Raw genomic sequence first — 19,588 nt, forward strand, 5'->3', positions numbered from 1 at the left:
AAAGAGCTGGGAGACACAGGGTCGAAGGGGTTTTTGATTTCTTAAAGGCAAAGAACAAGGTTATGGCTCCTCCCTTTCAAAGAAAGGAAACCAGTGACAGTCCAGACTCAGGGCACAGCTCTACCCTTTCGAGAAAATGAAACTAACAGCCTCCTAGACCCAGGCAGCGGAAGAGGTAGAAGCTAACAGGTTTTGGCAGCCAACTCTGCTGCCTCTGGCTCTCCTGTCCCTGCCTGAGCATCATGAAGAAGTTTAGAAAGACCCGAGCCAACCAACTGGACAAGTTCATCGAAGACCGCCACCTGCCAGACAAGGATTTCCGCACGCAGGTCAATGAAGCCATCCACATCATCTGCAGTTTCGTGAAAGAGAGGTGTTTCCGATGGGCCCCCGACCCTGTTCGGGTGTCCAAAGTTGTGAAGGTGAGTCCAGAACTGCCTGGCTGGGGAGAAGGGGGCTGAATGAGCAAGTGTTCCACAGAGACAGAGAGCAAAAGGTTGAGGTCTCTGGGGCTGGTGGTTTCTGATTTATCCATGCCAAAACTATAACCACAGCTTGTGAAAGTAGCTTCTGGGGTGAGGGCCTCCACCTGTAAGTTTTTAACAAATGCCCAGGTCAAGTTTATAAACCACCTATGTCACGTCCACTACAGAGATAGACAAACTGAAGCCCAGCTGTATCAACAATCCGCTAATCATCGACTGGGGACACACCATTCCTGCAGATTCATGAGCTGGTTAAGAGTGTAAGTTTTGAAAGCAGATAGCACCTGCTGCTGTGAAATCTTGGGCGAGTCACTTAACCTCTCTGTGCCTCAATTTCATCATCCATAATTCCCAGTACTTTGCAGGGCTTGCAGATCAAGTAAAATAAGCCATGGGCCAGTTTACAGTATTAATTATATAAGGTCAAAAAGAAAAGGCAACCAGGGTGTGAATTGCATCTCTGCCACCTACTAGCTGCGTGATGGGGCCAATACATAATCTCTCTCAGCATCTGTTTCTCCATCTGGAAAATGAGAACAGATAATAATAGTAACTAAATCATAGAGTTCTTGTGAGCATTCTAGGAGTTGACTGGTAATGCCTTCAGAACAGTGGCTAGCACTCAGAATGTTAGTGATTGTTCTCAGCATTTTATTTAGGAAGGCTCTTCTCAGTGATAAATGTCAGTTCTCATTCTCACCACCTTTTTTAGGGTGGCTCCTCAGGCAAAGGCACGACCCTCAAGGGCCTATCAGATGCTGACCTTGTCGTCTTCGTCGCCAGTCTCACAAGTTTTCGGGAACAGCTTCAGCACCGAAGAGGATCCATCAAGGAAATTAGGAGACAGCTGGAAGCCTGTCAAAGAAAGGAAACATTTGAAGTGGAGTTTGAGGTCCAGAAACGGTGAAGGAAGAAGCCCCGTGCTCTCAGCTTCGTGCTCAGGTCCCCTCGGCTCCTCCAGGGGGTAAAGTTCGATGTCCTGCCCGCCTTTGATGCCCTGTGTTAGCAGTCACAAGGTGTTTCAGCCTTTGTCCTATGTCAGGGCTTCTTCCTCTTTTTTTTTTTTTTTCATGTTTCTGAGCAGAAATCTTCCTCAGTTCAAGAGTCTATTAAAACATAAACATGCCTTCAACATGAGGAGGAGATCTTAGCATCTCTCTCAGAGCAAGATAACTAGGGTCGTATTCAGCCACCACAGTGACATTAAACAACAAATTGGTACAATTTGGGGGTAAGACTTTTTTTTTTTTTTTTTTTTTTTTTTTTGCGGTACGCGGGCCTCTTACTGTTGTGGCCTCTCCCGTTGCGCAGCACAGGCTCCGGACGCGCAGGCTCAGCGGCCATGGCTCACGGGCCCAGCCGCTCCGCGGCACGTGGGATCTTCCCGGATCGGGACACGAACCCTGTCCCCTGCATCGGCAGGCAGACTCTTAACCACTGCGCCACCAGGGAAGCTCAAGACATTTCTTATACAATACCTGCCAGGCTTACTAGTTCTACTTATGGCAAATTGTGTGAATCTTACCTTTCTACAAATGAGGCAGCAAAAGATGTACACTACTACATATAAAGTAGATCACCAGCAAGGTTTTACTGAATAGCATAGGGAACTATATTCAATATCTTATAATATATCTTATATATTTGTAACTGAATCACTTTGCTGGACACCTGAAACTAACACAATATTGTAAATCAACTATACTTCAATTTAAAAAAATAGATAAATCCCAAAACACTGAGGCAGCATATATCTGGTGTAAACACAATATGTTAATTTCATCTTTTATCCAAAGCATAAGGGAATATCATCAAATTTATCTGAGGGTTGGAATCTGTAGACAATCTGCAGGAACATTGGGACAGGAAGCAGTACATCTCTGAGGCTTATTTCCACTGAGTACCTTCCATGTGCAAGGGACTGTTCTATGGCCATAAATGAGACAGACAGGGAACTTCTCTCCTGGAGCCTGACAATAATAATTTAAATACCATAAATGAAAGGATAACTTGTTGAGACAAAAACTAAATATGGTGATTCAAAAGAGAATGATGGGGCTTGAGTGTTTAGACAGGGCAACAAGGGAGGTGACCGCTGACCCGAGGCCTGAGGGATGAGAGGAAGCCAAACCTGGGAAGATCTGGGGGCTCCAGGAAGAGGAAACAGCAAGTGCAAAGGCCCTGAGACAGGAATGAGCTTGGCATATTTGAAGAAGTGAAATAACCGGGGGAGTAAGTAGCAAAGGGATCAAGGCAAGAGGTGAGACGGCAGAGGTGGCAGGAGACAGGTCACACCAAACCTCCTGGGCCACTGCGAGGACTTTGGATTTTATTCGGATGTCCTGGGAAGCAAGAAGTGGAAGGATCAGGTTTTAAAAGGCCTCTGTGGGTGCTGGGTAGAGAATGGGCTGTGGAGGATCCAGGAAGGAGGCTGCTGCCATCTCTGCTGTGTCCAGGTGAGAGATGATGCTGGCTTGGATGGGGTGACGGCAGTGGAGATGGGAGTGGCGAGGACTGGGGATGGCCCTCAGGCCTCCTGGCTCTGGGCCTGCTGACCTTTCCACTGCACCCCATGGTCAGTGAGCTTGTCTCCTCAGAGGGATTGAAAGAAACTCAGAGAAAAGCTGACATCTTCACATTATGGATTAATTCCCAACAGGTCAGTTGACCAAAGGGTACAGACCTGACCCTAAAGTCTACGTCCAGCTTATCCAAGAGTGCGAGTTCCTGGGGAGAGAGGGCGAGTTCTCCCCCTGCTTCACGGAGCTGCAGTGAGCCTTCCTGAGGGACCGTCCAACCAAGCTGAAGAGCCTCATCCGCCTTGTGAAGCACTGGTACCAAATGGTATGGCATGTCCCATCCAGACAGAGAGCGGAGGAGGAGGAGGAGGGAGAGAAGGAAGAGAGTGAGGACAAGAGGAGGGAGGGGTGGAATAGAGGGAGGGAAGGAGGAGGGGGAGGTGTGGGGAGGAAGCAAGGATGAGGCATCGGGAGGGGGAAGAAGGAAGGAGAGGGGAGGGGAGAGGAGTGGGGAAGAGAAGAAAGAGGAGCGGGAGGAGGAGAGGAATCTGAAAGGATAGGGGAGGAAGGAGGGAGATGGACAGAGATGAAAAGAGGGAAAGAGCGTGAAGGAGGGGAGAAGGCAGGGAACAAGGAAGGAGAGGATGAGAGGAAGAAGGTGGAAGAGTAGAGGTTGTGGGGAGGAGGGGAAAGGAAAGGGAGAAGAAGGGTAGGGCCCGGGACAGGTGCCAGTGGACTCAGGTGTCTCATTCTTCCTGGTCTTCCCGTATCAGGAAATAACAACTCCACCCTTCCAGTTACTCTGGACAAAACCATGGCTCTTTCTTACCTTTTTCACACACACACACACACACACACACACACACACACACACACACACACACACACACACACACACACACAGCCAGTCTGTAAATGGCTTGGTCCTGTATCTAAAATATACCCATTATCATCAACCATCACCACCTCAGTCACTCCCACCCTGGTCCAAGTCACTTGGGAGGCTCACAGGATCTGCCCTCGACCTCTCTGAACCCCCATCTCTGCCCCCTCAGCACTCCCCCAGGCCATGCTCTGCTCTTCGTTAGTCCTCCAAGAGGGAAACTCTACTCCAGCCTCAGGGCCTTTGCATGAGCTTATTTGTTTATTGCCTGTCTCCCCACTAAAAATGTACATAAAAGAAGGGATTTGTATATTTTCTTCACTGCTGTATCCCCAGAATCTAGAACAGTGCCTGGCACATAATAGGTTCTCAGTAAGTAATTACTCAACAAATTAATGAGTGCTAACACCCCCACCCCCCAACACACACTCTTCTGTTCACTTCCTAGCTGTCCGAATTTGGGCAAATGAATTAACATCTTGCCCCTCCTGTTTTCTCACTTGCAAAGAGTAACATGGCACAGCAGTAGTAAATCACATACCACAGTGATGCCCATGTAGATTGCTTTGGGTAGTATGCACATTGTAACAATATTAATTCCTTGAATCCATGAGCATGGTATATCTTTCCTTTTATTTTTGTCATCTTCAGTTTCTCTCATCAAAGTCTTATCAGGGTACAGGTCTTTCACTTTTATGGTTAAATTTATTCCTAGTTTTCTTCTTCTTTTTGATGCAATTGTAAATGAGATTGTTTTTAAATTTCTCTTTCTGATAGTTTGTTATTCATGTATAGAAATGCAACAGATTTCTGTATATTATTTTTGTATCCTGCAATATTCCTGTATTCAGTTTTTAGTTCTAAAAGTTTTTTGGTGGCATCTTTAGGGTTTTCTATGTATAGTATCATGTCATCTGCAAATAGCAATAGTGTAACTTCTTCTGTTTTAATTTGGATGCATTTTGTTTCTTTTTTTAATGTTTTTTTAAAAGTTTATTTATTTTATTTATTTATTTTTGGATCTGTTGAGTCTTTGTTGCTGTGCGTGGGCTTTCCCTAGTTGCAGCGAGTGGGGGCTACTCTTCGTTCCAGTGCGCGGGCTTCTTATTGCAGTGGCTTCTCTTGTTGCGGAGCACGGGCTCTCGGCCCGTGGGCTTCAGTAGTTGCAGCACACAGGCTCAGTAGTTGTGGCACACGGGGTGGGCTTGGTCGCTTCGTGGCATGTGGGATCTTCCCGGAGCAGGGCTTGAACCCGTGTCCCCTGTATTGGCAGGCGGATTCTTAACCACTGCGCCACCAGGGAAGTCCCTGCATTTTGTTTCTTTTTCATGCCTGATTGCCATGGACGGACTTCCAATACTATGTTGAATATATGTGGGGAGAGTGGGCATATATGTCTTGTTCCTGATCTTAAAGGAAATGCTTTTAGCCTTCACCATTGAGTATGGTTTAGCTGTGGGTTGGTCATATAGGGCCTATATTGAGTTATGTTCTCTCCATACCCACCTTGTTAAGATTTTGTATCACAGATGGCTGTTGAATTTTCTCAAATGTTTTTTCTGTATCTGTGGAAATGGTCATATGCTTTTTATCCTTCGTTATGTTAATGCAAGTGTATCACGTTGATTGATTTGTGGATACAGAAGCATCCTTGAATCCGTGGAATATATCCAACTTGATCATGGTGTATGATCTTTTAATATATTGTTGAATTTGCCTTGCTAATATTTTGTGGAGGATTTTTGCATCTATGATCATCAGGCCTATAATTTTTTGTAATATCTTTGTCTGGTTTTGGTGTAGAATGAGTTTGGAACCATCTCTTACTCCTCAATTTTCTGGAATAGTTTGAGAAGAATAGGCATTAACTCTTCTTCACATAAAAGCTGAACAAACTCATTTTCCTAATTTTTTTTCCTCTTCTCAGTGTAAGATGAGACGTGGGAAAAAACTGCCCCCACAATATGCCCTGGAGCTTCTGACAGTCTATGCTTGGGAGCAAGGAAACATGGAAACAGGATTCAGCACAGCTCAGGGATTTCAGACTGTTTTGGAATTAGTCCTGAAGCACCAGCACCTCTGCATCTACTGGGAAAAGTATTATGACTTTGAAAACCCTATTACTGGACAATACCTGAGAAGGCAACTTGCAAAACCCAGGTACTCTATCCCCACATGGCTTAGCTCCCCACATAAATGAACCCATGAATACAGCTGTGGCACCTTGGAAATGTAGGAAGTGAGAGGGATCCATATTTATTGATCATCATCTATTGTCAATCACTGTGCTGGGCACTTTACTCCTACCATCTGATTTAAATAATAAATTTAAATAATAACCTCCAATCCAGTGAGGCAGGCAATATGCTAACCATTCTACAGATGACTGAGGTTTGGAGAAATAAGAGCTTGTCCAAACCTTAACAGAAAATGAGTGAAATACCTGAAATTTGACTAAAATAACAATAGCTACAGCAACAATAATGACTGCTCCCAGGAAGTAAGAGCTTGCTGTAAGACCAACACACTCGAACAGAATAGTAAAATTTTGGTTATTAATACTGACATGTATGGACCCCTTATTATGTTCCAGTTACTGTTCTGAGCACCTCACATGCTTGTCTAGATCCTCATACAGCATGCTTTGAGGTAGGGTTATTCAAATCTCCCCATTTCACTGATGAGGATACTGAGGATTAGAGATTCAGGTGACCTGCCCAAGGTCACACCACTAATAAAGAGCAGAGGTAAGATTCAAACCCAGGTCTATCAAGGCCCGAATGCAAGCCTCCTTCTCCTTGTGTTCAATGCCCACCGTAGGGGAGGGCACTCAGGACACACCCCAGGGAGCAGTGCCCTCCTGGGCCCCTCCTGCTGCCCCGAGTCCCAGTCTGCCCAAGTTGGTATTTTGCTCTGCCAGGAGCTCTAGACCCCCGCAACACAGCCCACATACTCACCTGCCCCTCTCTAACTGTTGCTTTTCAGACCTGTGATTCTGGACCCAGCTGACCCTACTGGAAATGTGGCTGGTAAAGACCCATATAGCTGGCAGCTGCTGGCACAAGAGGTTAGAGTCTGGCTGGGATACTCATGCTGTAAGAATTGGGATGGGTCTCCAGTCAGCACCTGGAAGGTGCCGGTGTGACCTCCTGATTCCCTCATGTGACCTGATATTAATGGCAGGTTGAAATAACAACTTCTAGAAATACTGCATTAAATCAAATTGAATTTCATCTCTGTCTTTGTACTCTTTTACTGTGGTTACTAGAAAATGTAAAATTACACATGTGTTCTACCCCAGAATGAATCACCGGATTAGACAATAGGCTTACCAACTCACATTGTCATTTACAAAAGTCCAGTCAATAAAAACTCCCTTAAGGAAGCACAAAAGATCAAGCATGTTCTTACCACCTGAGTCACTGGTCACGTGTATAGCTGGGAAACAGTCTTTGGCTTCTCCATATTACTGTTCCTCCTTTGAGTCCTCCAGCATCCCTGTGAGATGGGTCTTATTCTTGTTCTCATAATAATACACTGAGATTTGGGCACTTGCTTGAGTCACCAAACATTCCAGCAGCATTTGTTGAAGGGACCATCCTTTCCCCACTGTTCTGTAAAAGCCACCTCTAACATATGTCCAGAGCCCGTCTGTGTGTGAGTCTGTGTAGTTCCATTGGTCAACTTTGGCATCCTTGAGTTAATACTACCTTGACTAATTACTCTAGCCTGGTGTTAATTCTTAATATCTTGTAGAAAACTCTGTTTTTATCCAAACCAATGTCTTCTCTTGGCTCTATTTCTATGTTAATATTGTATTCTGTTTGTGAAATTTCACCCAAAATACAGGGAGGCATTTGATTAGAATTCCATAAATTAGTTCAGGGAAGATGACATCTATTGAGAATCCCAATCCACAAACTTGGAGCTTCTTTCCATTAATTTTCCTCTTCTTGAATTACTCTGTAACTATGTTTTATAGTTTTTCCCTGCATTGGTCTTAAGTGTGTTTTGTCATATTATTCCTAGATACTTGTTTTTATGTTATTGTACTTAGTAGGTTTTCTTTAATTTCATTTTGTGATGGTTGGTTTCATGAAGACCTAAATGTTTTCAGTGGGTATATATGATTAAAGCACGGTGAGCAAGTGAGCTTTATACTTTTCTGAATTTTGTGATTTTTGTTTTGCTGTAAATTTATACTGCTTGAATGACCACAAGAAACAGTAAAGCATTTTGTTTCAAAACCTTTTGTGATAAGTATTTGTCAGCTGAGCTCTGATAGTTTGGGCAAAGCTGGCAGACCCAGGCGACAGAAGGCTCAAGGGTGCTGCAGTTTGGAGCTGCTGGCTCATGAGGTTCAGAAGCAGAGGAGCAAGTGTGTTAGGGGTGACGGAAATGCTCTCATGAAATTTGAAGCACCCGAGTCATAAATTCCTGACTGCCCAGAGCTGAGTCCCCATTCTGGGCAACTTCCTGCTGAAGAAATGAAACTGGGAAGAACTAAGGTTGAAGCAACAGATATGAGGGTGGAGTTCTCTGAGCCGCCCTGGGCACTCAGCATCGTGGTCAGGTGCCCTAGCCCCACCAGGGGGTGCAGTTATTTTTTTCATTATTATTAACTTTTATTGGAGTGTAGTTGCTTTATAGTGTTGTGTGGGGTGCAGTTTGATGTACTACCTGCCTTCCACCCTCCCAGCCACATGGAGTCTCAGCCTTTGTCCTATATCAGGGCTCCTTTCTCTCTCTGTTCATATTTCCGAGCAGTTTGAGAGCCCGCACAGTTTGAGAGCCTTACCAAAATAAGATGTCCCTAAAAAATGGGGAGGAGATCACATTGGGTGGGCCAAAAAGTACCTTCGGTTTTCAAGTAAAAATAAAAGACCCATTTTTCATTTTTACCAAGAACTTTATTGAACAACGTAATCACCCTTTTGTTCCACTACCTTCTTCCATTTTTCAGGCAACTTCATAATTCCATCTTTCCAAAACTTTTTATCTTTTTGAGCAAAGAACTGTTCCAGGTGCGAACCCACACCCCCTGCACTGGAAAGCAAAGTCTTAACCACTGGACCGAGAGGGAAGTCCCTGTCCTTTATTTTTGCTCAGCATTTGATACCTTTCAAATCCCCTTTTGTGTCTCTTCTTTCAGATTATCCTCAGAAGCAGTTCTGTGAGTGAGAAAAGTTTGCCCTCTCTACAGATTGGGACATTGAGGCATGCCCAGTTACACTCGTGTTCAAAGCTGCACAGCTAGGAGACTGAACAGGGTTCAGAATCAAAGGAATGTTTGATTTGCTGAGAGACAAAGACTCAGGGCAAAGCTCCTCCCTTACAAGGAAACGAAACCAACAGCAGCCCAGACTCAGGGAACACCTCCTCCCTTCCAATGAAATGAAACTAACAGCCTCCTGGACCCAGGCAGCAGAAGAGATAGAAGCTAAAAGGTTTTCCCCTCCAGCTCTGCCCTCTCTGGCTCTCCTGTCCCAGCATCATGATGGAGCTCAGTGATACCCCGGCCAGGAATCTAGACAAGTTCATCGAAGACCACCTCCTGCCAGATGAGGATTTCTACACACAGGTCAATGAAGCCATCCACATCATCTGCAGTTTCCTGAAGGAGAGGTGTTTCCTCCACTCCTTCAGGGGGGCCTCCCACCCTGTTCGGGTGTCCAAAGTTGTGAAGGTGAGTCCAGAACTGCCTGGCTGGGGAGAAGGGGGCTGAATGAGCAAGTGTTTCCACAGAGACAGAGAGCAAAAGGTTGAGGTCTCTGGGGCTGGTGGTTTCTGATTTATCCATGCCAAAACTATAACCACAGCTTGTGAAAATAGCTTTTGGAGTGAGGGCCTCCATCTGTAAGCTTTTAACAAATGCCCAGGTCAAGTTTATAAACCACCTATGTCACGTCCACCACAGAGATAGGCAAACTGAAGCCCAGCTGTATCAACAATCCGCTAATCATTGACCAGGCTGAGAACTCACCATTCCTGCAGATTCATGAGCTGGTTAAGAGTATAAGATTTGAAAGCAGATAGAACCTGCTGCTGTGAAATCTTGGGCAAGTCACTTAACCTCTCTGTGCCTCAGTTTCATCATCCATAATTCCCAGTACTTTGCAGGGCTTGCAGATCAAGTAAAATAAGCCATGGGCCAGTTTACAGTATTAATTATATAAGGTCGTAAAGAACAGGGAGTAAAGAAAACAGACTGAATTGCATCTCTGCCACCTACTAGCTGTGTGATTGGGCTGATACATAATCTCTCTCAGCATCTGTTTCTCCATCTGGAAAATGGGAACAGATAATAATAGTAGCTAAATCACAGAGTTCTTGTGAGCATTCTAGGAGTTAAGACTGGTAATGCCTTCAGAACAGTGGCTAGTACTCAAAATGTTAGTGATTGTTCTCAGCATTTTATTTAGGGAGGCTCTTCTCAATGATAAATATCAGTTCTCATTCTCATCACCTTTTTCAGGGTGGCTCCTCAGGCAAAGGCACAACCCTCAGGGGCCGATCAGATGCTGACCTCGTCATCTTCCTCACCAATCTTAAAAGTTTTCAGGAACAACTTCAGCGCCGAGGAGAATTCATCAAGGAAATTAGGAGACAGCTGGAAGCCTGTCAGAGGGAGAAAATATTTGAAGTGAAGTTTGAGGTCCAGAAACAGCAATGGGAGAATCCCCGTGCTCTCAGCTTCGTGCTTAGATCCCGTCAGCTCTACAAGTCGGTGGAGTTTGACGTCCTGCCTGCTTTTGATGCCCTGGGTGAGCACTCTCAGCCACAAGGTGTTTCAGCCTTTGTCCTATGTCAGGGCTTCTTCTGCTCTCTTTTCATGTTTCTGAGCAGAAATCTCTCTCACTTTGAGAGTCTTATTAAACAGGGCATCCCTTCTAGTGGGGAGGAGATCCTAGCATCTCTTCTGGGGCAAGAATGTTTAGGGTCATACTGAGCCACTGCAGTGACATTAACAACAAATTGGTACAATTTGGGAGCAGTATATTTTTATAGAACACCTGCCAAGCTTACTAGTTTTACTCTTGGCAAAGTGTGTGAATCTTCTTTTTCTAAAAATGAGGCAGCGTATGTCTGGTGTAAACACAGTATGTTAATTTCATCTTTTATCCAAAGCATAAGGAAATATCAAATTTATCTGAGGGTTGGAATCTGTAGACAATCTGCAGGAACATTGGGACAGGAAGCAGTACATCTCTGAGGCTCATTTCCACTGAGTACCTTCCATGTGCAAGGCACTGTTCTATGGCCATAAATGAGACAGACAGGGAACTTCTCTCCTGGAGCCTGACAATAATAATTTAAATACCATAAATGAAAGGATAACTTGTTGTGACAAAAACTAAATATGGTGATTCAAAAGAGAATGATGGGGCTTAGAGGGAGTTTTTAGACAGGGCAACAAGGGAGGTGACCGCTGACCCGAGGCCCAAGGGATGAGAGGAAGCCAAACCTGGGAAGATCTGGGGGCTCCAGGAAGAGGAAACAGCAAGTGCAAAGGCCCTGAGACAGGAATGAGCTTGGCATATTTGAAGAAGTGAAATAACCGGGGGAGTAAGTAGCAAAGGGATCAAGGCAAGAGGTGAGACGGCAGAGGTGGCAGGAGACAGGTCACACCAAACCTCCTGGGCCACTGCGAGGACTTTGGATTTTATTCGGATGTCCTGGGAAGCAAGAAGTGGAAGGATCAGGTTTTAAAAGGCCTCTGTGGGTGCTGGGTAGAGAATGGGCTGTGGAGGATCCAGGAAGGAGGCTGCTGCCATCTCTGCTGTGTCCAGGTGAGAGATGATGCTGGCTTGGATGGGGTGACGGCAGTGGAGATGGGAGTGGCGAGGACTGGGGATGACCCTCAGGCCTCCTGGCTCTGGGCCTGCTGACCTTTCCACTGCACCCCATGGTCAGTGAGCTTGTCTCCTCAGAGGAACTGAAAGAAACTCAGAGAAAAGCTGACATCTTCACATTATGGATTAATTCCCAACAGGTCAGGTGACCAAAGACTACAGGCCTGACCCTCAAGTCTACGTCCAGCTTATCCAAGAGTGCAAGTCCCTGGGGAAAGAGGGCGAGTTCTCCCCCTGCTTCACGGAGCTGCAGCGAGCCTTCCTGAAGGAGCGTCCAACCAAGCTGAAGAGCCTCATCTGCCTTGTGAAGCACTGGTACCAAAAGGTATGGCATGTCCCATCCAGACAGAGAGCGGAGGAGGAGGAGGAGGGAGAGAAGGAAGAGAGTAAGGACAAGAGGAGGAGGGAGGGGTGGAATAGAGGGAGGGAAGGAGGAGGGGGAGGTGTGGGGAGGAAGCAAGGATGAGGCATCGGGAGGGGGAAGAAGGAAGGGGAGGGGAGGGGAGAGGAGTCGGGAGGGAAGGGAAATCACAACTCCATCCTTCCTGTTACTCTGGACAAAACCGAGGGTCATCCTTGACTTCTCCACACACACCCCCATCCAACCTGTCAGCAAATGATGTTGGTCCTGTATTAAAATATATTTATAATTCATCCATCGTCATCTCCTGTGTCACTCTCACCCTGGTCCAGGTCATCTTGAGAAGCTCATAGGATCTGCCCTCGACCTCTCTGAGCCCCAGTCTCTGCCCCCTCACCACCACCCCCAGGCTATGCTTTCCTCTTCATTAATCCTCCAGGAGGGAAACTCTACTCCAGCCTCAGGGCCTTTGCATGTGCTTATTTGTTTGTTTATTGTCTATCTCCCCACTAAAAATGTACAGGAACAGAAGGATTTATGTTTGAATCCCTGCTGTATCCCAGGGACCTAGAACAGTGCCTGGTGCGTAATAGGAGCTCAAAAAATAATTGTTAGATGAATTAATGAGTGCTACGTCCCCACACCATCACCACACGCGCGCGCGCGCGCACACACACACACACACACACACACACACACACACACTTCTGTTCACTTCCTAGGTGTCTGGCTTTGGACAAGTGAATTAACATCTCTGTGGTTCCTGTTTTCTCATTTGCAAAGAGTAACATGGCACAGCAATAGTAAATCACATACCGTGATATCTGGCATATAGTCGGTCCTAATAAATGTCCTTTCTCTGAGCTGCCACAGGAAAACACATCATAAAAGCTAACATGGATTGTGCACTAAGCTTATGCCAGATTCATCATATTTAAAATTTTGTGGATGTGATATTCATTTCTGTTTACTTTCAGATGTCCCATATCTTATTTAAGCATCGTGGTGATTCTGTGACCTGGTTAAGGGTATTATTATTAAACCCCTTTTACAGAAAGAGAAACTAAGTGCCAGAAGACACTTTCAGCTAATAAACAGCAGAACAAAAACAAAAACAGCATTTGGGTCTTCAGACTGAAGAGTTTACTTAACATGTAATAAGCATTCTATATATATTTAGATGAATAAATTGAGTTAAAGAAAGTAATTAAGGATAAACTTCCTACTTTAAAAACATTTGCTGGACATCTCAATTTGCTTTGCAAGAATTTTGATCATGGCACTTGAGCGTTTTAGAACTTACAAAAGTGGTTCTTGACAAGTGCAGCACTGCCCCCCAAGACATACTGAAGCTTCATAAAGGCATTTTTGTGATGTGGGATAAAGATGCTGCTGATAATAAGTGGAAAGAAGCCAGGAATACTAGTTGTTTTACAATGAGCAAGACAGTCCTACTCAACAAAGAATTGTCTCTTTATTTCCTTTTTTCTCCTTTAATTCCTCCCTCCCTCCCTCGCTTCCTTCCTTCCTTTCTTCCTTCCCCTCTTTCTTTTTCTCTCTTCTCTCTTCTAGAATAATAGAGGAATCGTACAATACTTTAACTCCTCTAGCCCCATCATCACCACCTTTAACTTACATCCAACTTTTGTTGTATATTTAAGTCTCTCAATATTGTCAAGTGCCCCAAAGCATTAGTATTGTTTTACAGAGCCAATGATCATTGAATCTACCCACGTGTTTACTGCTTTCTTCACTATCGATTCTATCCTACCTCTCTCACCTTCCATCTGGGATTGTTCTTCTTCTTCCTGAAATATGCCCTTTAAGATTTCTTTTGGTGACCGTCTTCTGATAGTAAATATGGCAGTTTTTGTTTGTCTGCAAATGTCTTGATTTTCCCTTCATTGCTGTCAGGTATTTTTGCTGGATTGGTATGCATTTCAGTACATTGGATATATCATTCCATCTTCCAGTGTTGCTAGTGAGAAATCAGTTGTCAGTGTCACTGTGGTGCCTTTGTAGGTAATCTATCTTATTTCTCTGGCTGCATTTATATGTTTCACTTTTACTTTGATTTTGTTTGGTTTCAAGCTGATGTGTCTTAATGATGATCCCTTTTTATTGGTTCTGCTTGGGGTTCATGGGGTCCTTCACTGGGATTCCTGAATCTGTGGATATCCTTCATCAGTTTTGGAAACTCTCAGCCATTCTCCTAAAATATTATCATTCTCCCTTTCTCTTCTTGCCTCTTAGAACTCCCATAAAATGTATGTTAGACCTCCTCGTTCTCTCTTCCAAATCTCTATCCCCTGTTCTACATTTTCCATCTTTTTCTCTCTCCATGCTTTATTCTGAATAGTTTCTTCTAATTTACCTTCCAATCACTAATTTTTCCTTTAACTGTGTCTATGCTACTGAGCTATTAGTTACATTTTTGTCCTTTTTGTTCTAGGATTTCTATTTCATTCTTTTTTAAGTCTGCCATGTTACTTTTTCTGGCTTCTAGGTACCTACTATTTCAAATGCTTATATATTTGAACATAATGTTCCTAGTTATTTTAAAGCCTGTGTTTAAATCTTCAATATTTAAAGTTTTGTAGATTTATTACTATTTTCTTTTTTGTTTTTGTTAGTCATCACTCTGAGTGTCTTGTTTCTTTGTGTGCCTGGATACTTATGTGATGGTCATTGTACATGAAAGTTATCTGTGAAAGAGTTGGAGACTTTGGATTAAATATCTTCCTCCAGAAAAAAAAAAAAAGTTTGCTTCTTTAAGCTCTTAGGAACACTACAAGTCCTTCCTCTCAGTTAATTTTCATAGTATCCTTCTGAGGAAGGTGCAATTATTACCATTCACTTGGCAAATGAGAAAAAATAAGGCTCCAAGAGTCTACGTTGTCTGCTCAGAATCAGATAATGGTGGAGCCAGGATTCAAACCCACATCAGTCAGAATCCAGAGCGCAAGCCTTTAACCAGTTTACTGGTTTACTGATAAACTTTTTCGTAAAGGGCAAGTTAGCAAATACTTTAGACTTTATAAGTCACACGGTCTCTGTCACAAATACTCAACAATGCCTTTGTAGCATGAATGCCACCATAAACTACACATAAATGAATAGGTGCGGATTTGCTCTCAGAAAACTTTATACACAAAAACAAGTGGCAGGCTGAATTTGGTCCATGAGAAATGTGCTTTACACGAAAGCTAGAGAAACCCACTTTTCTGATTGTTTTTCCTCTACTCAGTGTAAGGAGAAGCTTGGGAAGCCGCTGCCCCCACAGTATGCCCTGGAGCTTCTGACAGTCTATGCTTGGGAGCAAGGAAGCATGGAAACAAGATTCAACACAGCTCAGGGATTTCAGACCGTCTTAGAATTAGTCCTGAAGCATCAGAAGCTTTGCATCTACTGGAAAAACTATTACAACTTTGAAAACCCTATTATTGGACAATACCTGAGAAGGCAACTTGCAAAACCCAGGTACTCTATCCCCAAATGGCTTAGCTCCCCACATAAATGAACCCCTGATTACAGCTGTGGCAGATTGGAAATGTAGGAAGTGGGAGAGTTCCACATTTATTGATCATCTTCTGGTACTAACCATTCTGCTGGGCACTTTACTACTACCATCTAATTTTTTTAAGCATTAAAAATATATATTTATATATTTATTTTTGGCTGCTTTGGGTCTTCGTTGCTGCGTGCAGGCTTTCTCTAGCTGCATCGAGCAAGGGCTACTCTTCATTGAAGTGCACAGTCTTCTCTTGTTGCAGAGAACAGGCTCTAGAGCGCAGGCTCAGTAGTTGTGGCACACGGGCTTAGTTGCTCCGCAGCATGTGGGATCTTCCCGGACCAGGGATTGAACCCATGTCCCCTGAATTGGCAGGTGGATTCTTCACCACTGGGCCACCAGGGAAGCCTTTCCATCTAATTTTAAAAACAATGTGCAAGCAACTCTGTGAGGCAGGCACTATGCTACCTGCTTTACAGATGACTAAACCAAGATTCTGAAAGGTAAAGAGCTTGTCCAAACCTTAACAAAAAATGAGTGAAACAGCTGAAATTTCAACTAAAATAACAACAGCTGCAGCAACAATAATAAATGCTCCCAGGAACTAAGAGCTTGCTATAAGACTAACACACTCTAATAGCATTGTAAAAATTATGATTATTGTAACTGCCATGTATTGACCCCTTATTATGTCCCAATTACTGTGCTGAGCATTTCACATGCTTGTCTAGATCCTCATACAACATCCTTTGAGGTAGGGATGTTCAATTCTTCCCATTTCACAGATGAGGATACTGAGGATTAGAGAGGTCAAAAGACCTGCCCAAGGTCACACCCCTAATAAAGGGCAGAGGTAAGATTCAAACAGAAGTCCATGAAAGCCCAAATGCAAGGCTCCTCCCTCTGTTCACTGTGCTCCATAGGGCAGGGCACCCAGGACACACCCCAGGGAGCAGTGCCCTGCTGGACCCCTCCTGCTGCCCTGAGTCCCAGCCTGTGCCAGGCTGGTACTTTTCTCTTCCAGAAGCATCTAGACCCCCCAGACATAGCCCAGCTTCTCACCTATTCTCTCTCTAAATATTGCTCTTCAGGCCTGTGATTCTGGACCCGGCTGACCCTACAGGAAACGTTGCTGGTGGAGACCCATGTAGCTGGCATCGGCTGGCACAAGAGGCTAGAGCCTGGCTGAGTTACCCATGCTTAAAGAATTGGGACGGGTCTCCAGTAGGCTCCTGGGATGTGTCGGTGAGACCTTCTGCTTCTTCCCTGCCGTCCTTCCCCCACCCCCTCCACACAGCATGGGGCATGTAGATAGAGACCATTCTTTCCTAAGAAATTGCCTCTTGCTAGAGGTCACTCACATTCATATAGTGTCAGGCTGTGCTCTCTATTTTACAATCATTTTGGCCCCATACAGAGAGCTCCTGGACTTCTCACATCCCTCACCCAGAGTTCATTCTTTAATTAATGCCTCCTTGTCTGGAAGTAACTTTTTTAACAGCTCCAGTTGGCTCATTCCACTAAGAAGAAAAATAAACAATAACAACCACCACTTAGTAAATACCTGCTTTGGGCTCAGGTTCTGTTCTAAGCCCCTTAAATTTCATTATTTCATTAAATCCTCACAACACCCCATGAGATATGTTTTCTACTCCCATCTTGCAGATGAGAAAAGGAGGCTCAGAGAGGTGAAGTCACCTGCTCAAGGCCACTCAGCTAGGGAGTGGTAGAGCTGGGATCCTAACTCGGTAGACTCTAACGCCAGTGTTTATTCCACTGAGCTAAACATCCTGCCTTGTATCCCCTCCCCCCTCAATATCATGTGACAAATGAGCGACTCAGAGCAGCTGAGGACGTGGGCATGTCACCCAGCTAAGTAGGTGCTGAGGGTCTGATCTTCCCACTCAAAGAGTAGAGATCTTTCTCATGCCGGGGTGGGGAGGGTTGATGATGTCATAGATGGGTTTCCTAGGAAACAGACTCTGGGATGAAGTTTATGTGCAGGATGTTTCAGGGGAGGACCATTGGATCCAACACCTGTGTAAAGGAGGGGAATTAAGCAGGTACCAGCACAGGGAGAGGTGCAGCTGGGGAGCCCTGGAGCTTCAACGGCCTTCAGAGTTGTCCTGCAGAAGGCTGAGGTGGCAGGTCTTTTATACCCTAACATGGATCGGCCACTGAATGGACAACTCAGGAGGGGGTGTGTCCTTCCTCGAAGGGGATCCAGGTGGCACATCACAGTGTCCACCTGTCCACCATAAATGTTCACTGAGACCCAGTGCCAAGGTGGGAGGCCCAGCTCTCCAGTGTGACCATGTGCTTCACCCTTTCAGCCCCAAGACCATAGTCACCGGACGCACGAGGCCTGTGGTTTTAAACAGAGCTATGGAACCTCTCCGAGACTCACATTCCAGGGAGGAGCCCCTCCCCAGGTGGAAGAGAACTGGACATGTGCGATCCTCTGAACGCCAGAAGCTCTTAAAGGTAAGGTCTCCGGGGCCATCTGGGCCAGACCTCTCATTTCTAGGGGCGGGGCGGGGGGCCTCAATCCCGAGAGAGCCATGAGTTGGTGTCAGACCTGGGTCCAGAATCCAGGTCTCCTGACCCCCATCCTTCCCGCCATTCTGTGCTCTCTCTTCTTTTACAGATAGCCTTTTCCCACAGCTCCCTCCCCACCAGAGCCTGTTCTCCGACAATATCCTCTGAGAGGCAGCAGGAGAGACTCAGACAAAAGAGAGGAATCCCAGTCTTCACGCTCTTCTCTGTACCTGGTGGGAGAGCTGTGGTCCAATTTATTGTCAATAACAACAAAAATAGTAGCAAATGCCATTTGTTGGGTGTTAATTAACCGCAAGGCACAGAGCCAAGAAGTATATCTGCATATTATATGTGTGTGTGTGTGTGTGTGCGTATTCATTGATTCAACTTAAAATATTAATTGAGCACCTGCTATGTGCCAAGCATTGTTCTGGGCACTGGAACATAGCAATGAGCAAAGCAGACAAAAACCCCTGCCTCATGGAGCTGACATTTTGTGGAATATTCTACTGTTGGATAGACTAGGATCCTTCCAAGTTTCAATTACAGGTAATCCTGAGACAAACATCTTTGGTTCACCCTTTGTCCACATCTCTGATTATTTATCCAGGAAAAGTTTTAGAACTGCCCTGTGTTAATACAGTAATCACTATTGAGCACTTGAAATGTAGCTGGACCCAATCGAGATGTGCTAATCTTTATACTTTTTTGAATTTTCAGATTTTATTAATTTTTGGCCATAAGTTTGTACTGTTTGTATGACCACAAGAAATAATAAAGCAATGTTTCTTGCACAAAAAAATTTAATAAGTATTTCTCTCAGCTGAGCTCTGATAGTTTGTGCAAAGCCAGCCGGCCCAGGTTATAGAAAAGTCTGGGGCACTGGTATTGGGAGCTGTTGGTTCAAGTCCAAATTCATGAGATTTGGAAACAGAGGAGCACCTGTGTAAGGGATGACGGAAATGCTGGAATGAAAATTGGAGCACCGGAGTCATAAATTTTTGATTCCCCGGAGAGAAAGCCCCATTCTGGGCAGTTCCTTCTGGGGAAACAGAAACCGGCAGATCTAATGTTTAGCCAAAGGAGATAAGGGTGGAGTCCCTCCCTGCACCCCCATCTGAGGAACCACCTTGCTGTAGCCCATAGCAGCTGCACCATTTACATCCCCTTCAGCAATAAATGGGGGGTTCAGTCTCTCCACATCTTTGCCAACACTTTGTAATTCATGATCATTTTGATTATCACCATCCTAGTTGGTGTAAAAGAGTTATATACTCTCAAAATAATCGGGCCTGCTAAGCAAGGTCAAGACCCTACCTGGGAAAGAATGGGACCCTGACACATAGACTGCGGACATAAGAATGGAAGCCCCTGAAAATCTTGAATCCCCAGACTCCTCTGAACCTGGGGTTCAGAAATGTCCCATCTACCCCTTCTG

The 19,588-nt window shown here is 44.8% G+C and overlaps 2 protein-coding genes across 3 annotated transcripts; both read left to right on the forward strand.

Moving 5' to 3' along the window:
• On the forward strand, positions 1-7,120 carry LOC101277623 (2'-5'-oligoadenylate synthase 1-like). Its single transcript, XM_033408781.2, is given in 5 exon segments — positions 1-422; positions 1,198-1,486; positions 3,145-3,329; positions 5,815-6,047; positions 6,873-7,120. Coding segments are annotated over 5 exon segments (1,047 nt in total). The 5' UTR covers positions 1-242; the 3' UTR covers positions 7,033-7,120.
• A 2,022-nt stretch (positions 7,121-9,142) lies between these two features.
• Positions 9,143-18,952, forward strand: LOC101289192 (2'-5'-oligoadenylate synthase 1). 2 transcript variants are annotated; one of them, XM_004281453.4, is made up of 7 exons: positions 9,143-9,573; positions 10,363-10,651; positions 11,881-12,065; positions 15,349-15,581; positions 16,704-16,857; positions 17,946-18,096; positions 18,260-18,494. In XM_004281453.4, the coding sequence occupies exons 1-6, from the start codon at positions 9,382-9,384 to the stop codon at positions 18,075-18,077; spliced, it is 1,185 nt and encodes a 394-aa protein (XP_004281501.2). In that variant the 5' UTR covers positions 9,143-9,381; the 3' UTR covers positions 18,078-18,096; positions 18,260-18,494. The 2 variants fall into 2 exon arrangements, with proteins under 2 accessions (XP_004281501.2, XP_033264671.2); XM_033408780.2 differs by lacking the exon at positions 17,946-18,096 and having other exon boundaries at positions 18,260-18,952.
• Positions 18,953-19,588: the final 636 nt, after the last annotated feature.

The sequence above is a fragment of the Orcinus orca genome, chromosome 15 (assembly GCF_937001465.1).
Source record: "Orcinus orca chromosome 15, mOrcOrc1.1, whole genome shotgun sequence".
In the NCBI taxonomy this organism is placed as follows: Eukaryota; Metazoa; Chordata; class Mammalia; order Artiodactyla; family Delphinidae; genus Orcinus; species Orcinus orca.